Source organism: Pseudopodoces humilis, chromosome 2, assembly GCF_049639895.1.
Source record: "Pseudopodoces humilis isolate 2021_Gansu_Grassland_sample_001 chromosome 2, ASM4963989v1, whole genome shotgun sequence".
NCBI classification, from domain to species: domain Eukaryota; kingdom Metazoa; phylum Chordata; class Aves; order Passeriformes; family Paridae; genus Pseudopodoces; species Pseudopodoces humilis.
The window spans coordinates 86,271,935-86,294,643 of NC_142201.1; the positions used below are offsets into that span (position 1 = coordinate 86,271,935).

Genomic DNA, 22,709 nt, shown 5'->3' on the forward strand with positions numbered 1-22,709 from the left:
GGCATAAACCTTTCCACATGCTGTTGTTATTGTGCTTTTCCCTCTCTTAGCTTGTCCCTTTTCTAACTCAGCTTGTTTCGAAAGGCACAGCAGACTTACCTGCTGGCTGGTATCGATTATCCCCTTTCACTTGTGTGATGTTTCATTGGATATGTGTGATGGATGGAGCTGTCCCTTTGCCCTTACAGCAGCTTGAGTCACAGCAAATACAATTCAGTGATCTGGATCAAGTGGCAGCATTTAAAGATCCTGCAGGCAGTTGAAAACCTGCTGTGCTTTACTCTGCAAAATATCCAAGGGCAGCCCTAACTGGGAGAAAATGCTTTGTGTAGAGAAAAGGAGTGTCTTGCCCTTGGGTCAAAGTGACTGTTGTTGAAGCAGCCCTATGTGGTAGAAGGGCAGGATCTTTACATAATAAACCTTAGCTGTTCTTTGCAGTCTCCCTCCATAGATTTATATAAGCTTTCCAGAGGACAATGCTGTCCTCTGTGTTTGGTAGCAGTGGAAGTTGGAGCATGGAGCAGTGAAATGGTGTGACCTGCTCTGTACCTGCTAGCTTGCTTCTCAGCCCACTGTATCTTCTTACTCTCTAACTGCAGTAGAAATTTTTCTCCATCTTAATGGCCTTGCTGAGAAGCATTTTTAAATGTTCCCCTGTCATATTAAGTGCTTGTGTAAAACTGGACCCTTCCGGCAGGACCTTTCAAGTAATAATAGAGCTTATTTGCTGTGGTGTTGAGAGCAGCAAGGTTTGAATCTGTGAGCTGTGGAGAACTGATACCACAGGGACCATCTACTCATGGGCTAAAGCACGGAGTTTGTCTTGAAACTTGTCAGACCTAGACTGTAACCTCAACAAATTGTCAGCTCTTGTGACATTGAGTTGTGCAGCCACCCAAACCAATAGGAATCCTCACCATTGCTTCTGGCAAATAGGGCCTGGCAGGGGAACAGGATGGCCTACACTCCTAACAGAACAACTCAGTGCTGTCTGTCCATGCCAAATATAAACTTTTATTAGCAACACCAAATATAAACCTTTATTAGCAACACAAGCAGTGTACAAATGGGTGCATATGGCGGGAACTGTTTTGTACAAAACAAACTTTGCTGTACAGATTGAATGATTTCCAAGAAAGGAAGGTCAAACTGGTCTACTGTTGGACTATTAATTTTTGAGAAAGAATGGGAAAGGGTTACTGAGGGAGAGATGATACTTTTTCTAAGAACCATCTTTAAAAGAAAATGGGGTAAAAGTATTGCAAATGTTGGGCAGGGCCATTTGTGCACCCCAACCCTCTTTTGCTGGCCTGAGGATGACATTGCTGTGTGCTGTGCAAGCCCAGGCAATGCACACTATGAAAAGCAGAGGTGAGAAAATACAGACACTACAAAAACATCTGTTCCCCAAAACTTTTCAGCTCTTAAAAACCATTGGAGAGGAAAAATACTAACATTCGAGGGCTTCCCCTGACAGTTTTATATTGTGTGCAGCACATAATAACTTGCAGATGCATTTTGCTCCTGTGCCCCTTGTGCACAAGAGAAAATGAAAAGTGTCTACAGAAGAATTAACTGAACCATCTGTACCATTCCTTGGCCAAAAGATGGTTTTCCTTATTTTTTCCTGCCTTGAGCTCCAAGTGTCAAATACTTCCAGAAGTTTGTTATTCAGTCTACTTCCACTGGCAACAGTTTTTCTGTGAAGTGTCCATCTTCTCAGGAAGAGAAGCCACTTAAGGCTCTGTTTCTGGAGTGATGGAGTTACATTATACTTTCTTTGTAACTAATTGTCTGTTTGTCCTTGCCAGCTAATAGAAGCCGCAGAGTTGGACTTAGAAGTGGTTCCTTCCCACACAGCAGAAAATATTGTTTGCTGTATCCTACTCTATCAGATTGGCATAACCTGCTGGTGCTGGGAAACTTTTCAACAGGGCAGCATTTGCAGGACACCTTTGTATGTCCCAGTGCCAGCACACAGCAAGTGAGGAGTCTGACAGTATTCTCAGGCACTGGGGGTATTTGCAGATAAATGATTCATGGCTTTGGTTCTGATGCTCAGTTTACTAGCAAAAAAATAAAAGGAGACGGTTGCCTTATTTTCCTGAGACATAATAAACCTGCTCTCCATCCCTGCCCTTATTTTTATGAACTTTCTGCTATAATTTAGTTATTTCTATAACTCTTCAGGTGTATCCTGGCATGTGCCAATGGAGTCTCTTGAGAGGAGGATTGAATGCAAACATCACAGGTATTAGGCTCAATGGTCTTCAATGCCATAGCTCGCCTGCTGTAAGTGAAAGAAGGAGCAAGCCTCTGGGAATATGGATGGCTGCAGCTCCCATTCTGTTGAAAACCAAGTGACCCCAAGCTCCTGGAAGTGGTCCTGATTATGGCTTTGGCAGAGTGCATGTTCTCAGGAAGGACAGAAGTCCTTCTCCACATCCCTGGGTGTATTGCGTACTGTTCCAGAGATTTGCTATGGCAGGTGTTTCCCTGCAGACTTTTCCACAACTGCTGCCCCCACTCTATTAGAAAACAGCCCTGATAGGCACTGGCCACCAAGGTGGTTCAAAGAGATTATCCCTAAAATAATAATCCGTTTTTTTATATGGGACAGGCCTCATAATGAGGAAGCCAGGATTGGACACATACAGGATGTGCCTGTGTCCTTCTCTGAGCTGGCAGTTTGTACTGAACTTCTGCTTTCTGTATGAAAATATTAGGATTTTCTGATCTTCAGTGGAAAAGATCTTTAGATTATTCTTGTGTTCCCTTTATCCCCCAAAAGCAATAGAGATGACTGGATTTGGGAGTAGGGAAGTGTATCTTTATAATAAGCTTTTCCAAGAGAAACTACAATGAAGACAGCCTTCAGCCTTGCCAGCCCACTCAAAAACTCCTTACTGTGCTCCACAGTGTTGGAAGACTTAAAAATTACCACGTAGGTAGATGGGAGTTGAGTTTGCTTCTTTGAGATGTTGTAAGTCCTATTTTACCATCACGTTTTAAAGCCAAGACTTGTTTCTTTCACAATGGAGGCTGTGCTTCAGATGTAATGGCACAAAAACGCTTTGCAGAAAGGAAAAATGTCTTTGGGCTAGACTTCAGAATACACATGTCAAGTGCAGTAACAGTGTGTCATTTTATGCCAAGTAGCTTAGGGAGATAAAAAGCCACCAGGAGCTGCGCCAGTGAGGAAAGCAGGTACTGACCCTGTAGGATTAGACTGATTCAGTGAATGGGTTGAAGTGAGGTGTCTGCCATGGCATCATGACCTGCAGTTCTCATTTAGTCATATAAATGCTTTTTTTTTCTGGAAGCTCTGCCTGCAGCAAAGCTTGATGGGGAGGTTCCAAGATAACTGTTGGCAACAGATTCCTCAATGTCTGGATGAAAGAGACTGCTACTGAGTTGATCTGTGTGTTCAACTGACATGGACAGGAGGAAGGTGAAGAGCATGTCTTCTGCCCTAGAGCTGATTTCAGAGTTGAGAAAAGAACTCACACTAATTTAGTGCTTTCTTGGAAACATCCTCTCTGTGACTGAGAATTTGTACATGCAGTTGTTTACAACAAAGAGAAAAGGCTGGCAAGATTGTGGCACAATGTGCAAGTGTATTAGCAACCAGGGTACAAGGCAAGTGTTAAAAGGATTCTCTAAAAAGGAAATAATTCCTTTTTGAAGGAAATTTGTCACCAGTGTGAGTGGAAGGAAAGGAGGATAGGAAGGAGTCATTAAGCAGAGAAGAGAGGAGTAGGGCTAGAGATTTTCACCTACTGCAGCACATTAATTCACGGAGGAGACCAAACTGTTAGTGATTTAGGATATGAGGCATGTGAACCACAGAAAGGCTTCAGAAAATCTGGAGGAAGTTCTGAATGTGAGCAAAAGCAGTTATTCCAAGACATACATGTAGGAACAGCACCTGGTGAATTCCAGCAGTAGCTAGTGTGCAGGTACCTGCCGGGCTGCAAGTGATAGTCAAAACAGAATTGTCAACTCAAAGTTGTGGCGGTTTTCTGTAGGATCCCATCCAACACTTTTTAAATCATTAGAAAGATTCCTGTTGGCTTCAGTCTGAAAGCTGCTACTCACCTACACCCTTGCCCTAGCCAGGGCCCAGCTGCAAAACTGACACTGGGCACTGCTCCTAGAAGGAAGTGGCCAGAACTTAGAGCTGTTGGTGGCCCTCCCCTTCCCATGCACTTGTGGGCACCAGCAAAGCCCAGCAAAAGTTGTCAGACACTCTGGAAGGCAGCAGAGACCTGCCTGGGCGTCAGCAAAGCCCAACAAAAGCCCTGTGGTGCTCCACAGAGAAGCAGGGCCCCATATGGGCCTTGCAAAGCCTGTCAAAAGCCCTGGGATGCTCTGATAGGCAGCAGGGCCCCTCACAGGGCAAAGCAAAACTCAGCAAAAGCACTCTAGAGGGAAGCAGGGCCCCTTGTGGAATGACAAAAGCCATCAGATAGGGTTAGATGGTTGTGGTTAGGTGTAGGGTTAAGGATATGTTTAGAGTTGGGGTTAGGGGTTAGGTTATGGTTTGGGGTTTAGAGATAGGGGTTAGGTTTAGGCCTTGGAGTTTAGGTTTAGGGGCTGGGGTTAGCTTAATGGTTAGAGTTTAGGGTTGGGGATTATGGTTAGGTTTTGGGATTAGGGTTTATAAATTAATATCTTTAGGTTTTTATTTTGGGTTTAAAGTCAGACGGTAGATGTTTGGGTTACAGTGTTAAATTTAGGGGGTTATGTTTAATATTAAGTTTTATAGTTAGAGGGTGGTGATTTGATTTAGGTGCCAGCATTAAGTTTTAGAGTTTGTTTTAAGGGTTAAATTTAGGATTAGGGTTTAGTGCCTTACATTTTAGATTCAGGATCATTGTTAGGGTTTATTGTTTGGGTTAGGGCTAAAATCAGCTTTTAGGTTGTGGTTTAGAGGGTTTTTTTAATGGATTGTAGAAGTTAATAAGATTTGTGGCATCTGTATGTATAGATTATTTGCCCTTGTTCTACATGCTGTTTTTAGAGGGCAATGAGAGTTGGAAACTGAGTGAGTTGATGCATATAGAAACAGGTGTTCTGTCTATCACAAGCAAGATTTTGTCAGCAGAATTGGCCCAGACATAGCCCACATAGACTGCAGCTAGAACACAGGATGGTTTAGTACAAGTGTGAGCTGCCTAGACCCCTGGGTTTGAGAAGCCAGTCAGGCATGCAAGTGATACAAATCCAGGAGGAATTACTGCTACTTTGGAAGACAGGCTCATTGAGTAGGCATGCTTTCCTGACTAAATGAGAGAACTGTTGGTGCCACTCGAGAGATTCATGGAAAGCAGTTCCTGCAGCCAAAAATAGTCAGATGCACAAGTAGAAGAGTGGCAGAGAAGTCAAGGAATATATCAGAAGCTGCAAGATATGATGACAAACAGTAAAAGTCTGATGCTCCTTGTAGGAGCAGCAGATGCCAGTCACGCCAACTATCAGTGGTATGTGAATCCCAAATCATATCAGCCAAGCTTTACTCTGATGTCCTTAGCATGTGTTAAACTACAGTGTACAGCTGTAGAGAAAAGAGCTAACAAAAAAAAAGCAGAAACGCATGCACACATTTTTTGAGAAGCACAACAAGGACAATGAACATTTTGATAAGAGAGTCAGTGGTGTTTAATCTAGGAAAATAGGCAAAATGGGGTTGTCATAGAATTTTAAGGGTGGATAAAGGTACATTTTGCAGTTTGGATAGTGAATCAGTAGCCATGAGGCATGGAAGGAGCCCTGATCTAGTGCATTTTTCCTAGAACTAGTTAAGAATTCATTATGTATTTTTAATACAGCTATACTTGAATATAGAAATTAAAAAAAAGAAATTAAATAAACCCAATTGTTAAGTGACTTAATAATCACCTTTAACATTTGAGATGAGTTCACAGTTCTCTAACCTGAGCTGATACTACAAGTTCTCATTTTGTGCAAGAGAAGCAAAGTTGATGGGCCAGGACTCAAGGCTGATGATGTGTCTGTGTTTAACCACTGGATTTCAAGTTGAAAGAAAGGAGCTGACAGAGCAGAAGACTTGGTACTGTAATTAATGGCAGCATTTAAACTGAGTGATCTCCAATGAAGCAGTGGAGGGAACAGGGATGCAGCTCTAGCAGCTGGAGTGCAGAGAGGAGTGGCCTGGCCAGAAGAACGGGGTGTGCAAGTCTGGCTACAGGGTATAACACCAAGAGATGGTAAGCATTGCTGTTCATATAATATAGCCTAGTGCCCAGGAATGTAATGGCAAAGCCCAAGCCTTTGTCAGTGCTTCAGGCATCTACACTCAACATTTCTGCAAAGGTTTCTTAGAACTGAGAACTCTAAAACTGTTTTTGCCACAAAGTTTTCCCAAGAAAATACTTCTGTTCTGCTCTGAGCCAGCAAAAAGCAGCAAAATCCAGCTTCCCAGAGCACAGGCAAAGGGAACAGAGCCCTTCCAACAAAGAAACAGGACTGGTGTACGCTGGCATTGAGGCAACAATAAGGGAAACGTTCGTGGTAATCTTTGAAGGTCTTTGGAGAAAAAGCCGTTCTCCTCTCAATAGAACAACTGGAGATTGTTCACAGAGAGTCTCTTGTGAACAGAGTGTATTGTAAAGTCATTAAGGGATAACAAAAATTTATTACAGAACCAGAAATTGGAGTGACTAGGGCCAAATAGCAGAACAAGAACAAAATGTCCACTCGGCACATCAGGACAAGAGGGTCCACTGAAAGGAGGGATATCTCAAGTTGAGGCACTCCCAGTGACAGCTTCCAGCACCCGCTTGCCTTTTTCTCACTCCCCATTGAATGCCTCAGCCTAGAACTCAGCAAGGTTAGGGGCATGGGAGCCTCACCCTCATCTCTCTCTCGTGGCAGGAAGTCTCCAGATATGGGAAATGCAGCCGGTCACTGACCAGGCTCTTCAGAGGCATGTAGAAAAGGCAGCTCCTGACTCAGTGCTTTAAATCTCAGGACACCTTCCTCCAAGTCGATGCAACACTAAGGAAGGAGAGAGACAGTTATTTGCTGGACATTTCAGATAGTAAACCTCATGACGTCTATCACTGAGGAGAGCCCATAATACCTCCCTGGGTTTGTAGAGACCTTAACAGTTTTCCTTCCTTGTCCCACATGCTGCCTCCTTGCTCCAGTTCCCCATAATGGGATTAATCTCCAAACTCTTCACAGGGCCATTTCCCTCTCTTCTTCCTATGACCCTCTCTGAGTTGATGTCTTCACATCACTCAGCCATTCACCCCATTGTTTTTCCTGTTTTATGAGCCTGACATGTGGCCACAAATGAGTGACAGGCATGAGCCAGCTTGCTGCAGCCATATCCTGAGCCACCCAGGAGCCAGGCTCAGCAGAGCACTGACCCTGAGCTAAGCTGACAAAAGGAGAGGACTCTTTCCACTCATGGCCAGCGAGTGTTGGACACTGAATGTGATCATACAGCTTCATTTGGCTTAAAGCAAGGGCAGAGCTTGTTCTCATCTGCCCTCAAATTGCAACATGGGTCTAACTCATGCCTTGTCTCCAGTTTCCTCTTGCTGCTTGCAATTTGTGTGGTCAGGAATACAGAGAAGGGGAGATGTGATAGTATCCTACTGAGTGTTTTCTTTCTTAAAGACTTTAAGAAGGACTGGAAAAGAATCAGTGACTCAGAGCATACTGCACCCAGTCAGGCAGCTGTGCAACAAGCCTTGCCATGAGAGACCTGGGATTTTTTACTATGAAGTAATTCTGATGCTGCAACAGCCAAATCTTGGGGAGCTTCCTGAAAGGAGCTCTGCAATATGAAAGAGCTGTTCCTTACCTTAAGAGACAACAGAGTCTGGAGGCCAATGCAAAACTCCAGCATTTCATCATCTGAGAAGAGAGAAGAGACTGATCAGGCTTTAGATTATGTAATAATGCCTCATTAAAGACAGTGTGTTTCTCCTGTAAAAGGATATGGAATTCAAGAACATCTGATTCATTAATTTTTATGGCTATCATCTCTTCAGTATAAAGCAGATAAAAAATGACAAGGAAAAGGACGAGTTAAACACACCAGCATTAACAAGCAGATGGTAACAGTGACAATAATAAATCAGCACTCTTCTGCCACTCACTGCTGAGCCTTTAAAGGAGCTATTTAAGCACAGTCCTGAATATGGTCAAAACGAACTTTGCAGCTGGTAAGAGAAGGAAATTATGTTTATCATGACTACTGTGAGGTAAATTTGAGGGGGTTTGTGTGATTGTTTGAAACTTAATATGAGATATCAGAAGGGGCTTGTGAGATCCCATAAATCTTACTATGGGCTGTGTAAGGGAAGGACGAAAGGCAGAGGGCAAGCAGCAGGGTGAATCAGGGGAGAACAAGTATGGGAATATGGAGAGGAGAGGGTCACATGCAGCAGGCTATTGGTTCAGTTCTTGACCAAATCCTGCACCTAATGGCTGCAATCTATGTGATCTTATTAAATAATTTTATTAAGGTTTTTTTTTTCCATGTAACTTGTCTGTCCTACTCGTAACTGCTGCAAATCTTCAGTGTCAGCAAACAGAAAATGTCAGGGGTTAAAGTAGTAGCTAAGGAGGAATTCCCACATCCTGGAATCTACAGGAATCAGCAGCCACTTGTAATGTCATTAACACTTCCCATGCCTGCCAGAGGCCTGCTTGCCCTGTAACCAGTGGCTGCAATTTATAATTTTTTTGTAACCACATAAGTGAGAGCACTGTGTGCACAGGGAAATGTAAGGCACAGATATAGCAATTCTGCTCCTTCCAGGCAGCCATTCCCACATTCCAACAAAATGGGTAGTAGATAGTAGCTATGGAGTAAATTCACTTGTGCTGGTACTGATACAGATTGCCCATGAAGGACAAGAACATGCAGAGTGGAAAGCAGGAAAGAAGAGCAAGTTGGAGTGTCTAAGAGAAGGAAGTTCTTTCTAGATGACTTAGAAATGTGGGAAGAATGTAGGAAAGAGGGAGCAGAGGAGGCCTTGGAAGATGAACAGGGCTCATTGAAGACGGGGAAACAGATTAAAGCATGAAGGTAAAGCTGGAAGACTAATAGGGAGAAAGAACAGGGGGAAAAAAAGACAGCCACGTTGTTTTTAGCATATGCACAGCTTGATGTAAATACAGAATATGCAGCCTTTCTGCTGTTTTCTGGGCCTGCCTCAGTGCCTGCTGGGTTGACCTTGTCTCCTATGGCTCCTTCCTTCAAAGGGTCCTGCTGCATGACTTTGAAGGAGACTTAGCACTCTGGGCATCCCAGGTTCTTCCAGGGTGCTCCCTGCAGCAGAGGCAGAGGAGCACACAGAGAAGCACTCTAGGAAATAAGCTGTACCCTCTGTTACTTTCTGTGATGACTTCCAGCCAGCCAGAGATACAAGTACCCGTTCCATAGGAGAACATAAGGCACCAGTGGATTAATCAAGCCATCTTCAGAATTTTATGGAAGGTCCATTTTAGAATCAAAATGGGAATTTTTCACATCCGTAGTTAAGACTGAAAAAACATCTAATTTCTCCTTACTTTCAATGTGAGGTACTCTGTACTCTTCCTATGCCCTTTGCCTTTGGTTATATTGAGGGTATTCACTGTGTACGGTGATCTTGGCCTGCTGTGGAAGTGGCCACATCACCAACCTTCCACCATGTTCTGCTTTTTCCAAAAGTCCTTTAAATGCCCTTGGCAGGGCAAGAGGGACACAGGATAAACAAGGGAGAGGAGGGGCAGGCACTCTCACCTACAACCAGTGCTGAACACAGCACTGTCTCCTGGCCAAATTGCAATTCCATATGTTCTACTCTGCCAACAACGCTGGGGATCGGAAGAGAGAGGTCTCCACAATCCATGGCAGACACTTCTTCCAGCCTGTGGGACACAAGAGGTGTTATTGTCTCAAGCAGGGAAAGAGGAGGAAAACCAAGACTTGTCACTGATGGCAGTTCTTCTAGGTCTCACTGGGAACAGGCCCACAAGAGGGGGAATCTCTTTCATACAGTATGTCTGGAGGCAGATTCAACAAGCAAAACCTCACCACCAGCCACCAGTTGGGCAGCTTTGCCTTTCAGTGCATACAGACAGAATTGCACAGCTCCGCCTCAGAGTCTGGGGTCTGCACACAGCTTTGCCAGTGCTCTAATGCCTTTCCCTGTAGCCCACCCTCTGCATCTTCTCCTAAACACATGCAACACATGCAAAACTGCCAGTAATTATCACTGGCTGGGAATCCAGAGTGCCTGTGTTCTTGCCATAATTTTTCCTGTAGCCATCCCTCCTTTTATACTGTGCAAAGACTTACCCCAGCTGGTTTAAACACTTCTTGGAGATGAGGTTTGGTAGACACCCAGTGTTAACAGTTGCTTTCAATACCTCACCTTGGCACTAGAAAAAACAACAACAGATAATTACTGTGGGCTCAAAATCGGCATATTCACTCCTCCAACAGTGTGACTTGGACTTTCTGAGCAACATAGCCAAGATGTGGTGTTTTAGGCAGTAGTCGGAAGGCAGGAGGTTCATCCAAGACAATGGTGGTTTCCCCAGTGCTCTTCAAATCCCTCTCAACATTTATTTTTTGAATTTTTATTCCTTCTTTCATATTTGATTGCCCAGACACTTTTCCTAGTGACTTCAACTTAGCAGTATTCCAGTCAAGAGATGCACAGTTAGAGAATTTGTTCATAAAACCCACATGGGCTTTGTTAGCAGAGCAATAAGTAATATGCGAAAGTTTCTAAAGGAATACAAGCATATGTTAGTTTTCCTGGGTTTCATCTCCCCATTTCTTCTAGTGTTGCAGGGAACAATGTCCCAGAGCTAAATGTTTGTTCTCAATAGAAAAGCTGCCAGAGGGAGAAGTCTGAAGGAGAAGCAGGAGCACCCAGAACAAACACACCTGAAATGAGCTTGAATTTAAGGCAGTTCCCAAGATAACTGGCAAATCCATGTGACTCCAGAATCCAAGACACAACCTAATCAAGAGATGACTATTTTGTGTAGGTCTTATTACATGTCCCTGTATAGCTTTTTAAGGATATAAGATCTCATATTACAATAGTCACAGCTGGTGTCGTTTAGCAAAGGGGGAGACTGTGCCCTGCACCCAAGTAACCCGTGCATGATTTTACTGGAATAGTTCCCATTGCCTTGCTCATTTAATTTCTTTACCCCTTTGAACATGAAAGGGAAAAGGAGATGTGGTTGCCATCTCTTTTCTGTCCCCTCTGCAGAGAGGTCCTTAATGGCAGGCCTGAGGTGATATAGTAACAGCAGGTTACATTTATTGTAGGGGTCTGAAAACATAGGGTCATCAAGGACATTGATAGAAATTAGGTTCAGAAAAAAAGAAAAAAGGAGGAACAGGACTTAGTAAAGGAACTGGAAAAGATGGACTAACTTTCATCTACAAAATACATCTTTACCTATGGTGCATAATCATACCTAATCTTAATGGCCTAGTTCTTCAAGGCTCTGTCTTACGCCACCACCCAAAAAAACCCAAAAAAAACACCCACCCCCCCCACCCCCCCCAATTTTCTTTTTTGGAGGCTCATTGTATTCCTACTATCATTTGTGTTTTTCCTGTGATTCCTTCTCTCCCATCCACTATGGCACTCTGGGACATGAACCACTCAGAAGCAGCAGCAGACCTGCCACTTCTTCTCTACTCTTATGCTCAGTCCCGACAAGTTTAAATGCTTGAACACCTTAAGCAGATCAGCACAGATGTGAAGGACTCAGTGCAGCAGCAGCAGGGTCAAGGAAATGTCTCAATTTCCTGATTTCTTATCTAAGCCTGTTTATGATTATTAATCATCACAGAGAGCTACATCCAGTATTTCCAAGATTTCATTTTCAAAAATGTGCTATCTGTGAGTAGTTAGAAAGAAGAAAGCAACTCCTGTGAGAAATAGGATGCTGCAAACAGACAACACCAACAGGCTGCCTTTCAGCCCAAACCATTCCATGATTCTATGGCAAAATGTCTCCCTTATGATTTTAGAGCTCTGCAATGTCTGTGCTGCCTGGTCCTCCCTGACACATCAACCCTGCCTGAATAGGCTGTGGCCAGACTAAGCAGAGAGGCAAGATAAAGCACAGAGTACAGGTGCATGCCAAACATCTGTCTCCACATCCTCTACTCAGAAGCAAGATCTGGAGCATGGATAGCAATTGCTAAGGAATCACTTGGGAGCAGCAGACTTGAGATGCATGAGCTGCTGTTGTTATAATAAGCCTAAGCTGTATCACTAGGCAGATTACTGAGTTTTGTTTCAGAGCAGGCTGGGAAATCTGCAAGTTAGAGGCTTGATAGGATATAACAGGACAGTGATTATTCTGTAGAAAACAACACTAAATCTCATTCAGTGTAAACAGCTCTTTACCACTAACCATTTCCCTAGAGAATTCACCAGGAGCCTGAGGAAAGTCCTTGGTCCAGCATACCACAAATACAATGCAGGCAGCTCATAAGTACTGCAAGGCTTCTTGGACCAGGAGGACTTTTCCTCGCTTTACCAACTCTCATCTCTACTCTAGAATTTTCAGTCTGTTACTACCAGTCATGTTTATTTTTTATCTAAATGTCAATTATGGGAATTTCCAAAAAAGAAGGGAAGGGGAATCAGTAAGGCTCACTATTTATAAAGGGCTGTGTTTTCTGAAATTATGTCACTTCTGAAGTCAAGAAGCTGCTTTAGCAAACAAAAGGCTGATCAATCCCAGGTTGCTTTGGCATAGAGGAAAACTGGCCTTCTACATCAGTGAAATCTTTCAGCATCTCTTTCCAAGTCAACAAGAGACATTTTATGTTGCAGATACCAGTTGTGACTAGCTTTCCAAAGTGCTTTTCAGAAACTGTCACAAAAAGGGGCAATTCTGCTGAAGTACCATCTGGGCAACTTACCTAAGCAAATAGGAGGGTGAGTGACTGCAGCACAGCTATTATAGACTAGGTCTGTCTGTGATCTCTAGGACTTAAAAGGCCTTAGACATAAAGCAACTAAAACCTGTTAGAGTGAAAACACTTACTGCCTGAATCTCCATGTATCACTGAAGTCTACATATATTTGGGTTTATTCCCTAGTCAAGTTCACTTACAAGTCAGTTGATGCATTTGTTACCACTTTGAGATTTTCAGCATACTTGCCTATGTGTAAGCGATAGATTATCTTCTCTCAGGAGTCGGGGAAAAAAAAAACCTTCTCTGGGGCTGTGCTCCATTTCTAATAAAAATTGCACTATAATCAAGCAGATATCTGAAAGGTACCAGCTCACATCTCTGGTTCAAATGAACTGGAAGCCTGAGTCCTATTTCTTGCCACAGCTCTGTTACTGACAGGAGAGGCTTTTTGAAGTTCACAGATGTGAATATCAAAAGCAGCAAGACAAAAAGAAGGGGAGGAGAGCTTCCCTTCCTTCAGTGTAAGATCAAGTGTGACAAACAGTGACTGGCTCCTAAGAGGGGCAGAAAAAGAGAGAAACACCTGTGCAGAATACAGGGAGCATTACGTGCAGCATTAGACCTATTTCCTTGCTTGTGATGCTCATTAACCTTCTTCTGTGAGGGAAAATGAAATGTGGGTGGCAGCTGGGGTTCAGTCCATTAGAAACACAAAAGGGAATGACTGGTGGACTGTAACGCTGACTTAGCTACGGCCCCTGGGATACAATACCTGTACATGCCTGTCCTTGTTCAGTGTGCATGCCTGGCAAAAACCCCACCCTTTATCACCAAATTTCCTCTTGCAGAACAATAAGGAGAAGCTATTAAAGAAAAAGAAACACCTTTATTTGCTCAAAAACAAGCTCCAAGTAATTGAAGAAATTGCCCTGAGAGCCATTCATCCTACGAATCTGTCCCCAAGTGTGGTTATGTTAACCCAGGTATATTAAAGTCTAAAATGCAGGGTAAGCAACACCTAACTGCTGCACTAAAGGCTGCAAAACAAACCAGAGTGGCTTTTCTTGGCAGTGAGATACCTGATCTAAGCCTTTCAGAAACTTGCTACCAGGCTGTGTTCCTATCATAATTCATTGTGCCGAATGAATTTTCAAAGGTATATATGTTTTTCTTGGAAGTACAGCCTTTACATTTGGATATGGGAGATGTTCTTTAGGACAGGTAACTGAATTAAAACCAGCTTTAAAATGGATTTTGTACAACAGGTCTGTATCTTGGTGAGTCTCATATCTGCATGTTACTGTGCAGATCTAACCATCCAGCCCTCTTTCATGAGCCACAGCTTTTGCATGTGCTTTCTCTAACTGCAGGGGCCAGGGAGTAGTGTGTTCTGCTGTATAGGAGGATATAAGAAGAAAAGGGAGCTGAAAATACTGCTTCCATCAAGACATGCAGCTGTGCAAATTTGGAGCATGGTTAGCCACTTTCTGAGGAGGTCCTTTGACACCTGAGAAAATCAGACTAGACTAGAAGTAGTTAAATGTAAATCAGCTTGAGGCACCTGTCTTCAAGTGATAAGGAGACATTTCTTGCTTCTATATGCAGTTATAAAATACCTCACATCATGGAAAGCTGGCCTTCAAAGGAAGGATATGTGATGAAGGTAATTTATCTTCAAATATGGGTAACTAGAAGGTATGTAGCAGAAAGACTTTCCTCTGGCTTTTGGAAAGCCTGCATCCAAACTCTAGGAGAGGCCATGCATGAAATATCTTCTCTTTGGCTGCAGCTGGCTTTGTGATTTATAAGTCGGCATGGCCCTTGGGAGGGGGGCAGGTGGAACTCTGAGCATTTGCCATCACTATGAAATCAGCAGCAGTGTTGTTGCCTTACCTGGCACTGTATTAGCAGGAGTGAAGTCTCTTTTCTCCTGTCCTCTCCCTTTTCCATCTTTTCATCCTGGTCTTTTGCCAGCGGAGATTGAACCCGTGCAGACTGACCCCTTGCCTCGCCCCGCAGTTTGTTCAGGTTGCCTTCCAAGAGGCGCCGCTGGACCACACTATGAGGCTGCTGTCTCCATCACAAAGAAAGAGAAATCCCAGCTAAGTATGGAGCTAAGGACAAGGACATTTGCTAGCTCAGGGATGCAGGTTGAAAATGCTTGACCGAACTGATCGTCCTGATGAAAGACATGCTTACCCAAAAAAACTTTCTTTAAATCCCAAGATTTTTTTTCTGTAGCCACTAATTTGGTGTTAAAGTGTTGGGATGTCTGCAACAGGCAGGTCTCTGGGATGCAATTACTGGAGGAGAAGAACATGCCTGATGCATGTATCTGTTCCTTTAGCTAAATATACACTGGAGAGTCTCATTCCTGTTCAGGCAATGCACTGCCTGCTAGGTGTATGCTGACATCCCACCAGGCACATTCACACCTTCTAATGTGGAAGGGCACAAGGAATGCAGCATGTGTGTGATGTACATGTGGGCAAGAAGGCAGGACTGCAGATATTTTAGGTGTACAAACAATTATTTGTAGTGAAGCAGGAAGCACCCTGAGGAGGAAATTAAAACGAGCTTTTAATCTTCCTTGGAGCCTGTCTCTGCTCCCCCCAATCAGATGTTCTACATTTTGCCTAGTATTGATCCATCCAGTCCCTGCACAACCACTGAATCAACAATGGGAAACATCAATGAAACAGGTGCCTGTTGGAGGTAGCTTTGTCCTTTCTCCATGTACTCAGCCCCACGGCCCATCTGCAGGAGAGCAGCTGCTCTGAGCTGGCCATGGCGTTCCCAGTAACAATTGCCTGCTTGAAGAAAGGCAAGCAATCTAAAGGGGTTAACGTGCTACAGCTTAAACTGTTGTTTTTATCTTTCTAAAGAAAAAGAAAAAATTAAGTCGTCTCCCAGGTGGTGCAGCAGTTTGATACAGGATGTTGTCAATGGGCAGGCCAAACACCTGAACTAGATCACACTTGCCAATGAGCTGGGCTGCATTAACCCCACAAAACCCTGTGTTTCAGACTAGCTTCAGGCATGGCCAGAGAGCAGAGGCCAGAGAAGTGTGCAAACTGCAATTTGAAGCACCCTGACTTGTCAGATTTGCCCAATGGTTGGTGTAGGATGGCTGTCACTGGCTCATTGGTCACACTCAGCATTGCTCTTTGCAAGAAGCCAAGTCCCTCATGGCTGTGTTTCCCTGCCACTCAGGGGGTGAGAGTCAGATTGTTCACATGCTGCATGAGAAACACTGCAGCAGTTGAAAAAGTGGGGTAAAAATATCTCTCTGTTCCTGGTCTTTTCCCAGCCTACTGTGCCGGCCACAGCACAGCTGCCCGTTGTGCTTAGCTCCCTAAATACTCTCAGCACAGTGCCAGTTTGGCTGCCAGCGAACATCTGGGCCATGGGAAAAGGGCAGGCAACAAACAGCAGGTCTCCAGATTCCCATCCTCCCTCCCTCCTCTCACAAATCTGGCATGCAAAGGACCTTTCTCTCTTCCTGCAACCTTTCCCACAGAAGGAGCAAGCCCTTTGCAGCTTCCACCTCTGTCCCCTTCTTGTCACTCAGGCTGGGAGGAGGCCAAATGCTGGTGGGGATTAGCTGAGCTTTGGGATTTTGGAGGCATCTGATTCAAGAGCAGACTCCCATGGCCCTGCCTATCTTCTCTCTCACCAGTGAAACACTGAAGTGGAGAGACTGTTGTAGTCTCGGACTGGTCAGAAACAATTAGATTGAGAGGATGGTAAGGGAGGGTGTTGTGAGTATTGTGGCCAGGAGCTGGAAAGGATGCTCTCTCAGGGCATGTAGAGGGATCAAAGAAGATTGCCAGTGCAATTTAGGGAAGGTTCAGGTTCTCCAATGTGAAACCTCCAGGTCTTGCTATGATTAGTGACATTGTATGGGCTGGGGATTTTGATTTTTGGAAGGCGAGAAGCCAGATCTTCAGACCTTCTTGGTACTTCCAGAATATTTTAGCTCATATAACTACTTATTTTTTATTTTGCCATTAAAAAAAAAAAACCCAAACTGGTCATGCTTTTTGTTGCAAAGCTGGAAACCTGAGGTCCCTAAGGCAACATATAATTATTCATTATTGGAGACATAATGGGCCCATCAAATCGCCGGCACTGCTTGATGCACTGCATAAGCTGAGTGCACACCCAGAATACACAGAAAAGAGTGGCAAGAAGTAACAGCCTGTGACTGCAAAAGAAAGCAGGTATTTTATTTTAAATTACATGAGGCCTTTCTCTGATTTTAGGATATGGAGCTGCCACAGCTGGAGTCTCTGGCACTGTCAGTGGAGACCTGTTTTGGAGAATTAATTAAACTTTCCTCCCAGTGTAAGTGCTATAGGAGTCAGGGGTGTTTTACTCTCTTTCCAAATCAAACTCCCCAGCAGTTCCTTCTGCTGCTTCATTTTCAGTACATTCCTTTTTTGTATTCCGGTCCTCCAGGAGGGAGCCAGATCAATTTAGGAAAAAGAGATGGGGTTTTCATAGTGCTGGAGAGGCACCTAGAGAAATAAGCCAAAAGCGTATTTTGGACTCTGATTTGCAGCACCCAAAACATCGCAGCAATACCACAGTGTCCCATAAAGTTGCAGGAACTGCTGGATCTCTCTTGGAAATCTAAGACCTGGTTCTTCTTTTGCTCCAAGTTAAAGCAGAAACGGAGGTACCACACTGACCCCAGGTATGGCACTATGTGTGCAAAATTGGCACAGGGGCCACACTTTGTCTGGTGCCCTCTAACACCAGAGCAAATTGTCCATGTGAGAAAAAAATGTCATGCTTTATTCACTACTCCCTAGGCCGATGGTAAAAATGTTTCATGTTATGGACCAAACATGAAGTTTGCAGTGGGTTGCAGTGACCAAATGCTGTCGGCATACAACGAGTTCTCCTGCCTGGAATGGTTAATTCCAGCAGGAGAGCTGCTTGTGGCAAGTGATTTAGACAAGGACTGTCTCGCTCAAGGAACCCCTTGGGGCTTTAGGATGCCAGTTGTCGCTTTGAGGCATGGTGTGACAGGAGTCAATCCCAAAGCAAAGCTGGCAGATGTGTTTCTGCCTGCCTTTGTGGCTGGGGTCAGCAAACACGCACTAAAAGACTCAGAAGTGGCTGGTCTCCCTTCCCTGCCTAGGGACGGGCCCAGGGTCACGCTCCTGAGGGGATGTTCAAGCTGCAGCGCTGCAGGCCCCGAGGGCCAGCACTGCTGGTTCTCCTGACTCCAGCGTGGCCTGAGCTCCTTCCCCACGGGGAGGAGAGTCCCTGCTCCTCGCTCAGACTGATGTGACACCGCTCTCGCACTCCAGCCACGACTGTGTGCAGGCCGGAGGGACACTGCACACCAGTCCGTGCTGACAGCCCTGCGTGCGGCTGCGGAACGGGAGGTGACAGCTCAGGGTGCTTTGGAGGAGCTGCCCTTGACCCTGCCGTGCCAGGGACTCCCAGCAGCTGCTGAGGCAGCTGAGGGGCTGCGGGGAGGGTGGCGGGAGCGGCAGGATGTGCCAGCACGGGAACGTGGCACTGAGCCCTCGTCTGCAAGCGCTGCACCCCAAGGTTCCAGCAAGGAGGATTGGCTCCTGTTCAGTGCCAGGGACCTGCCAGCCTCACACGTGTGGCCCTGTGCCACTGCGTGCCTCAGGAGCTGGGGAATGACTGGAGGCACACACACGGGAGCATCTGTGGTGTTGCTGCGATTGTCTGAGGAGATGGGGAGGCACAGACTGCAGGGAGGGGCAAGATTTTTTCTGACACCCACTGCCACAGATGGAACAAGTGATTGTGCCCCCATCACACCCAGACACGAGCCCTCTTTCGGGAAATGGGTTTAAAGCTGCACATCCTTGAGCGGTTTAACTCTACAGTGGAGAGAAGCTGGACAGAAAAACTGCCAGAGCAAGGAGAATTTGTGTGCAGTTGAGCCAGTAATAGATCCTGTGGGAATCTGTTTCCAGCCTCGGGGAAGCCCTTCCAGACCACAGACTGCCAAGGCTCCTGGAACAGACCTCCCTCCCTGATGCTTCCTGATCCACGTCACCACAAGGAGATGCCCATAGGCCTCGCTCCGGTGCCTCCTCCCCAAAGGAGTCATCCAGAGTGCCAGACACTGCATCTGCCTGTGTGCCTGGTTTGCAGTCCTGCCCTTTGCTTGCCCCTCAGTAAATCCAGAGAGTGGGGGGAAGAGAGAAAAATGCAAAAAGTGACAAGGTCAAACATAAATCTCTCAGAGTTTCATGAATTGTACTTCCCTCCCTGCTGAGTCCAGGAAGCATTCTGCTTTTGAGCTGGATCATGCTGGAATACATGGGGGCTTTCAGAGATGTCCTACATGGAAATATACAGGTCACATGAACATATATAGGTACTGGGTTAATGGAAATTTGGATTCTGGAGAGTCCTTCCAGTCCATGTCTGCCTGAGGAATTTGGTTCCTATGGGGAGGCACAAGAAGATGGATGCAAGCAAATGAGTGATTAATTCCCTCACCCTGACCTGCTCCTAGATGATCCTGAAGGGAAGTTTCATTTTTGCTGAACCTATGATCCTTTCACAAAGCTTAATAGCAGCTCCCAACCTGAATGAAAGCTATTAGGAGGACTCCCTCCCAAGGGGGGTCCCACTGGACTCACCAGATCCTTGGAGGTGCCAAGCCTTGTCAAACCATCCAGGGGTAGCAGATCAGCAGAGTCCTTGTGCACAAACTGGGTGGCCTGTTTGAGGCGCCTCTTCTGTTGCAGAATAGCTTTGTTCCTCAGCTCCATCTCACACTCCTGTCGCTCCAGGTCAGGAGTACTCTCACTCTGCTTTTCCTCCTGGTCTTCTTGCCCCAGTGGCAGGGGGCAGCTCTTCCTTGTGCTCATGGTGAAGATTCAGACAGAGCAGGTCCTTCTTGGTATGCTGAGATGTTCCCTGAGCTCGTCTCCTGGTGTTTGCCCTCTGGAAGCTGACTCAGTCTCTGGTCTCCTTTCCCTTTCCCTTGCCCAGGGCTCTCCTTCTCTTCCTTTCTCTGTCTTTCCTCCTGCTCTCTTAGTTATAACTCACCCATCTCTGAAGTGTCTCGGTGCCTGTTTCTCTCTCTGTCCTCTCCACTCCTCCGTGTCCCTCTGCTCCCGCCTCTTCCTCTCCCTCACTTCTCCTGCCCTGACTGCAGCTTTGCCTCCACCAGTCCGTGGGTCCCTGTCGTAATAGAAAAAGCCCCGCGTCAGAAACCGCTTTCCATAAATCACGGCAGCGCCGGCAGGATGCTCCGGCTGGAAAAATCCAGCAGCAGAAGGATGGCCCCGCTGCTGGGGGCTGGACTTACCTCGTTGGGCTGTGCGCACGCACCGTGCGTGTCCGTGTCCGTGTGTGTGTGTCCGTGTGTGTGTGTCCGTGTGTCCGTGTGTGCCCGTGTGTGTGTCCGTGTGTGCCCGTGTGTGTGTCCGTGTGTGTGTCCGTGCCCGCCTGTCCCCGGCTCCTTGGGGACACGCTACAGCTCCCGGCGGCAGCCGGCGCGCTCCGCTGCCTCTGCCAGGGGGCTTTGACGCATCTCCGTGTCTCTGTAAATACTGGCGGCAGCCCGGGTCAGCCTGGAAGATGATGCAGTGCCTTGGTAAATGGGAGAGAGTATCCACCTCAAGGCTCCTGGCAGGCATGCCCAGTCTCATTTCTGCAGAGAGTGTCGTGCCTTTGCAATAGGCTGCACAGAAGGATTTTTCTGTGCAGCTTGAATGAAATGCTGAAGGTCTGGTTTCTGCTTCCAGCCAAGGCAAATGTATTGTGCTCGACTCTGCCCTCATTTTCACCCTACTCTATCGAGAGCAATCCCCTCCAATGTTGCAGAAGCCCAAAATCACTGGCTTGTTGATGCCAACGGACTTGGCTCCCTGGTTACACCAAAGGAGTGCTGACACTGCTGCAGTGTGGGGTGTCTAGACCAGAGCAGACATCCCTTCTCTCAGGGGAGACAGGGCATGGTAGAGCTCCCTTTTTCAACTTTCTGTCTCCATATTGTCTTGCTTGAAACTGTGAATTTTAACTTGAACTGATGCTGTCTCATTTTGATACCTTTTCTCTGATTAATGCACTGCTCCATTAAGCATCAGTTCTGATATCATGTACAGAGGAGGCACCAAAACTTTGCTCAGCTGTGAAGCTAAGGACAGTATTAGGTTTCCAGGAAAGCCAGCAAGGGTGAAACAGCACTCATGTACAACACAGAGGAATGGCAGCAATTGACTACAAAAGTTACAGCAGAAGGACACTTTCTATTTCTCCTTTTGTTTTGTTTTCTATCTTAGTAGTATGTAACATTCCAGTATTGCTGATACCAATTATTTCTGTGTTCTAGATTGTGTATAAAAAAGTGAGTATGCAATATTAAGAAGCAAATCCAATACAAGGTATTACGGTCTCCACCAAATCACAGCACTAGATTTGTCAGGAATGGGAGTAGAAATACATTCTAACTGCTTTGTACTCCAGGGCCAAATTTCAATACCATAATGCAACAAGAGCTCAGAGGTGTTTTGAGCTGTCTTTATCTATCTGTGAGTCAAATTAAGAAGAGAATTTAGGTATTGGATATTCCCAGGGAAGCTGTTCTCCCACAGTCTTGTTTTCCGCTTGTAGGCTGCTACACACACTTCTGACCTCCTGTGGCCCCACTGAGTATCCTCTGAGTCTTGTCATCAGGTTCTTTAACCATCCATGTAAACCAGAACTGCATCATGGACCTCTACTGTCACACAAGGCCAAGAGGTGCTTCCCCTCCTGCTGACTACCTCAGCAGGTCAGCCACAACAAGGCAGATGATAGTAGCAAGAGCATTGCAAATTTTCTTAAAGCCTCAGAATGGACCCTAAGACTGTAAAGTGCTACAGAACATCTTAGAACGAGATCACCTACAGTTCCTGCCTTGAAGCCTATGGGCAGAGTTACACAGTATCTGATGAGATCACCTCCCACCCTGGATGTCTGTGTGGGAATGAAGAGGAGGGAGCTCTCCTAGTTCCCAATTGAAGCTACACGCCCTATATTAGTTTATTTGTATGGTGTTTTGGAAGCCTAATCAAAATTGGTTTGCCTTGCAGCTGGGCTGGAGCCATTGCTTGAGCAGTTTTGCCTTTGGGTCTCACCAAAATTTAGGTTAGTCACCAGGTTAGTCCTGGTCGCTAAATCATCAAGTGTTTAATTCTCTGTGCCTCAAAGGGGAGAAATCTGCAAATCTTGTTTAAAGCTTTCTCCCCTCCTTCATCCCTTCTGCTTCTAAGTGTAGGTCACTTAAGTCTTTATATCTTGTGATGTGTTAGCTCCCAGATCTGGCAAAAAACTCCAGCATTTTTATGGGGGTGAAGTCAGCTGAGGTAGTATCTTCTCCCATCAGAGGCATGCTAGGTTCTAGGTCACTGTTTTTTTTTCTATTCAGCTATTACTTTTTCCATCCTGTTCTTTTTAAACAGAGCCCATTTACTAAGTGGGTTAGTTGATTTCTGATTCTCTCATTTTATTTTCACAATTTCTTTTTCAGAATGGACACTCATAAGGGTTTTCTAATGAGAAATCAGACCACAGTGCAGTAAATTTAAGGGGATTTTGCAGCAGTTATACCTTTCCCAGACATCTTTTAGGCCCTGAAAAATAATGTATGACTCATCAGTAACCTGTATTAGAAAATAAAACTGATTTTGATTAAAATATTCATACACAATCCAATACACACTAGTAAACTATTTTCTGATGTAGTTACATAAAATAATCATAACCCATTATACCTCGATATTCTGCA

The 22,709-nt window shown here is 45.3% G+C and overlaps 1 protein-coding gene across 1 annotated transcript; it reads right to left on the minus strand.

Moving 5' to 3' along the window:
- Window positions 1-49: 49 nt before the first annotated feature.
- Window positions 50-20,426, minus strand: NRIP2 (nuclear receptor interacting protein 2). Its single transcript, XM_088051495.1, has 7 exons — window positions 20,247-20,426; window positions 19,573-20,119; window positions 14,825-15,001; window positions 10,328-10,410; window positions 9,770-9,897; window positions 7,838-7,890; window positions 50-7,020 (listed from the first exon to the last, which is right to left on the minus strand). The coding sequence occupies exons 2-7, from the start codon at window positions 19,801-19,803 to the stop codon at window positions 6,928-6,930; spliced, it is 765 nt and encodes a 254-aa protein (XP_087907621.1). The 5' UTR covers window positions 19,804-20,119; window positions 20,247-20,426; the 3' UTR covers window positions 50-6,927.
- Window positions 20,427-22,709: the final 2,283 nt, after the last annotated feature.

What these genes read in the sequence shown, in the direction of transcription:
- NRIP2 (XM_088051495.1), bottom strand. Translation starts at nt 19,803, where the DNA reads ATGAGCACAAGGAAGAGCTGCCCCCTGCCACTGGGGCAAGAAGACCAG. An exon ending in AAGTGTTTAAACCAGCTGGG is followed by an intron (nt 9,898 to 10,327) that starts GTAAGTCTTTGC and finishes TGTGTCCCACAG; the next exon opens with GCTGGAAGAAGTGTCTGCCA. An exon ending in AGACTCTGTTGTCTCTTAAG is followed by an intron (nt 7,021 to 7,837) that starts GTAAGGAACAGC and finishes CTCCTTCCTTAG; the next exon opens with TGTTGCATCGACTTGGAGGA.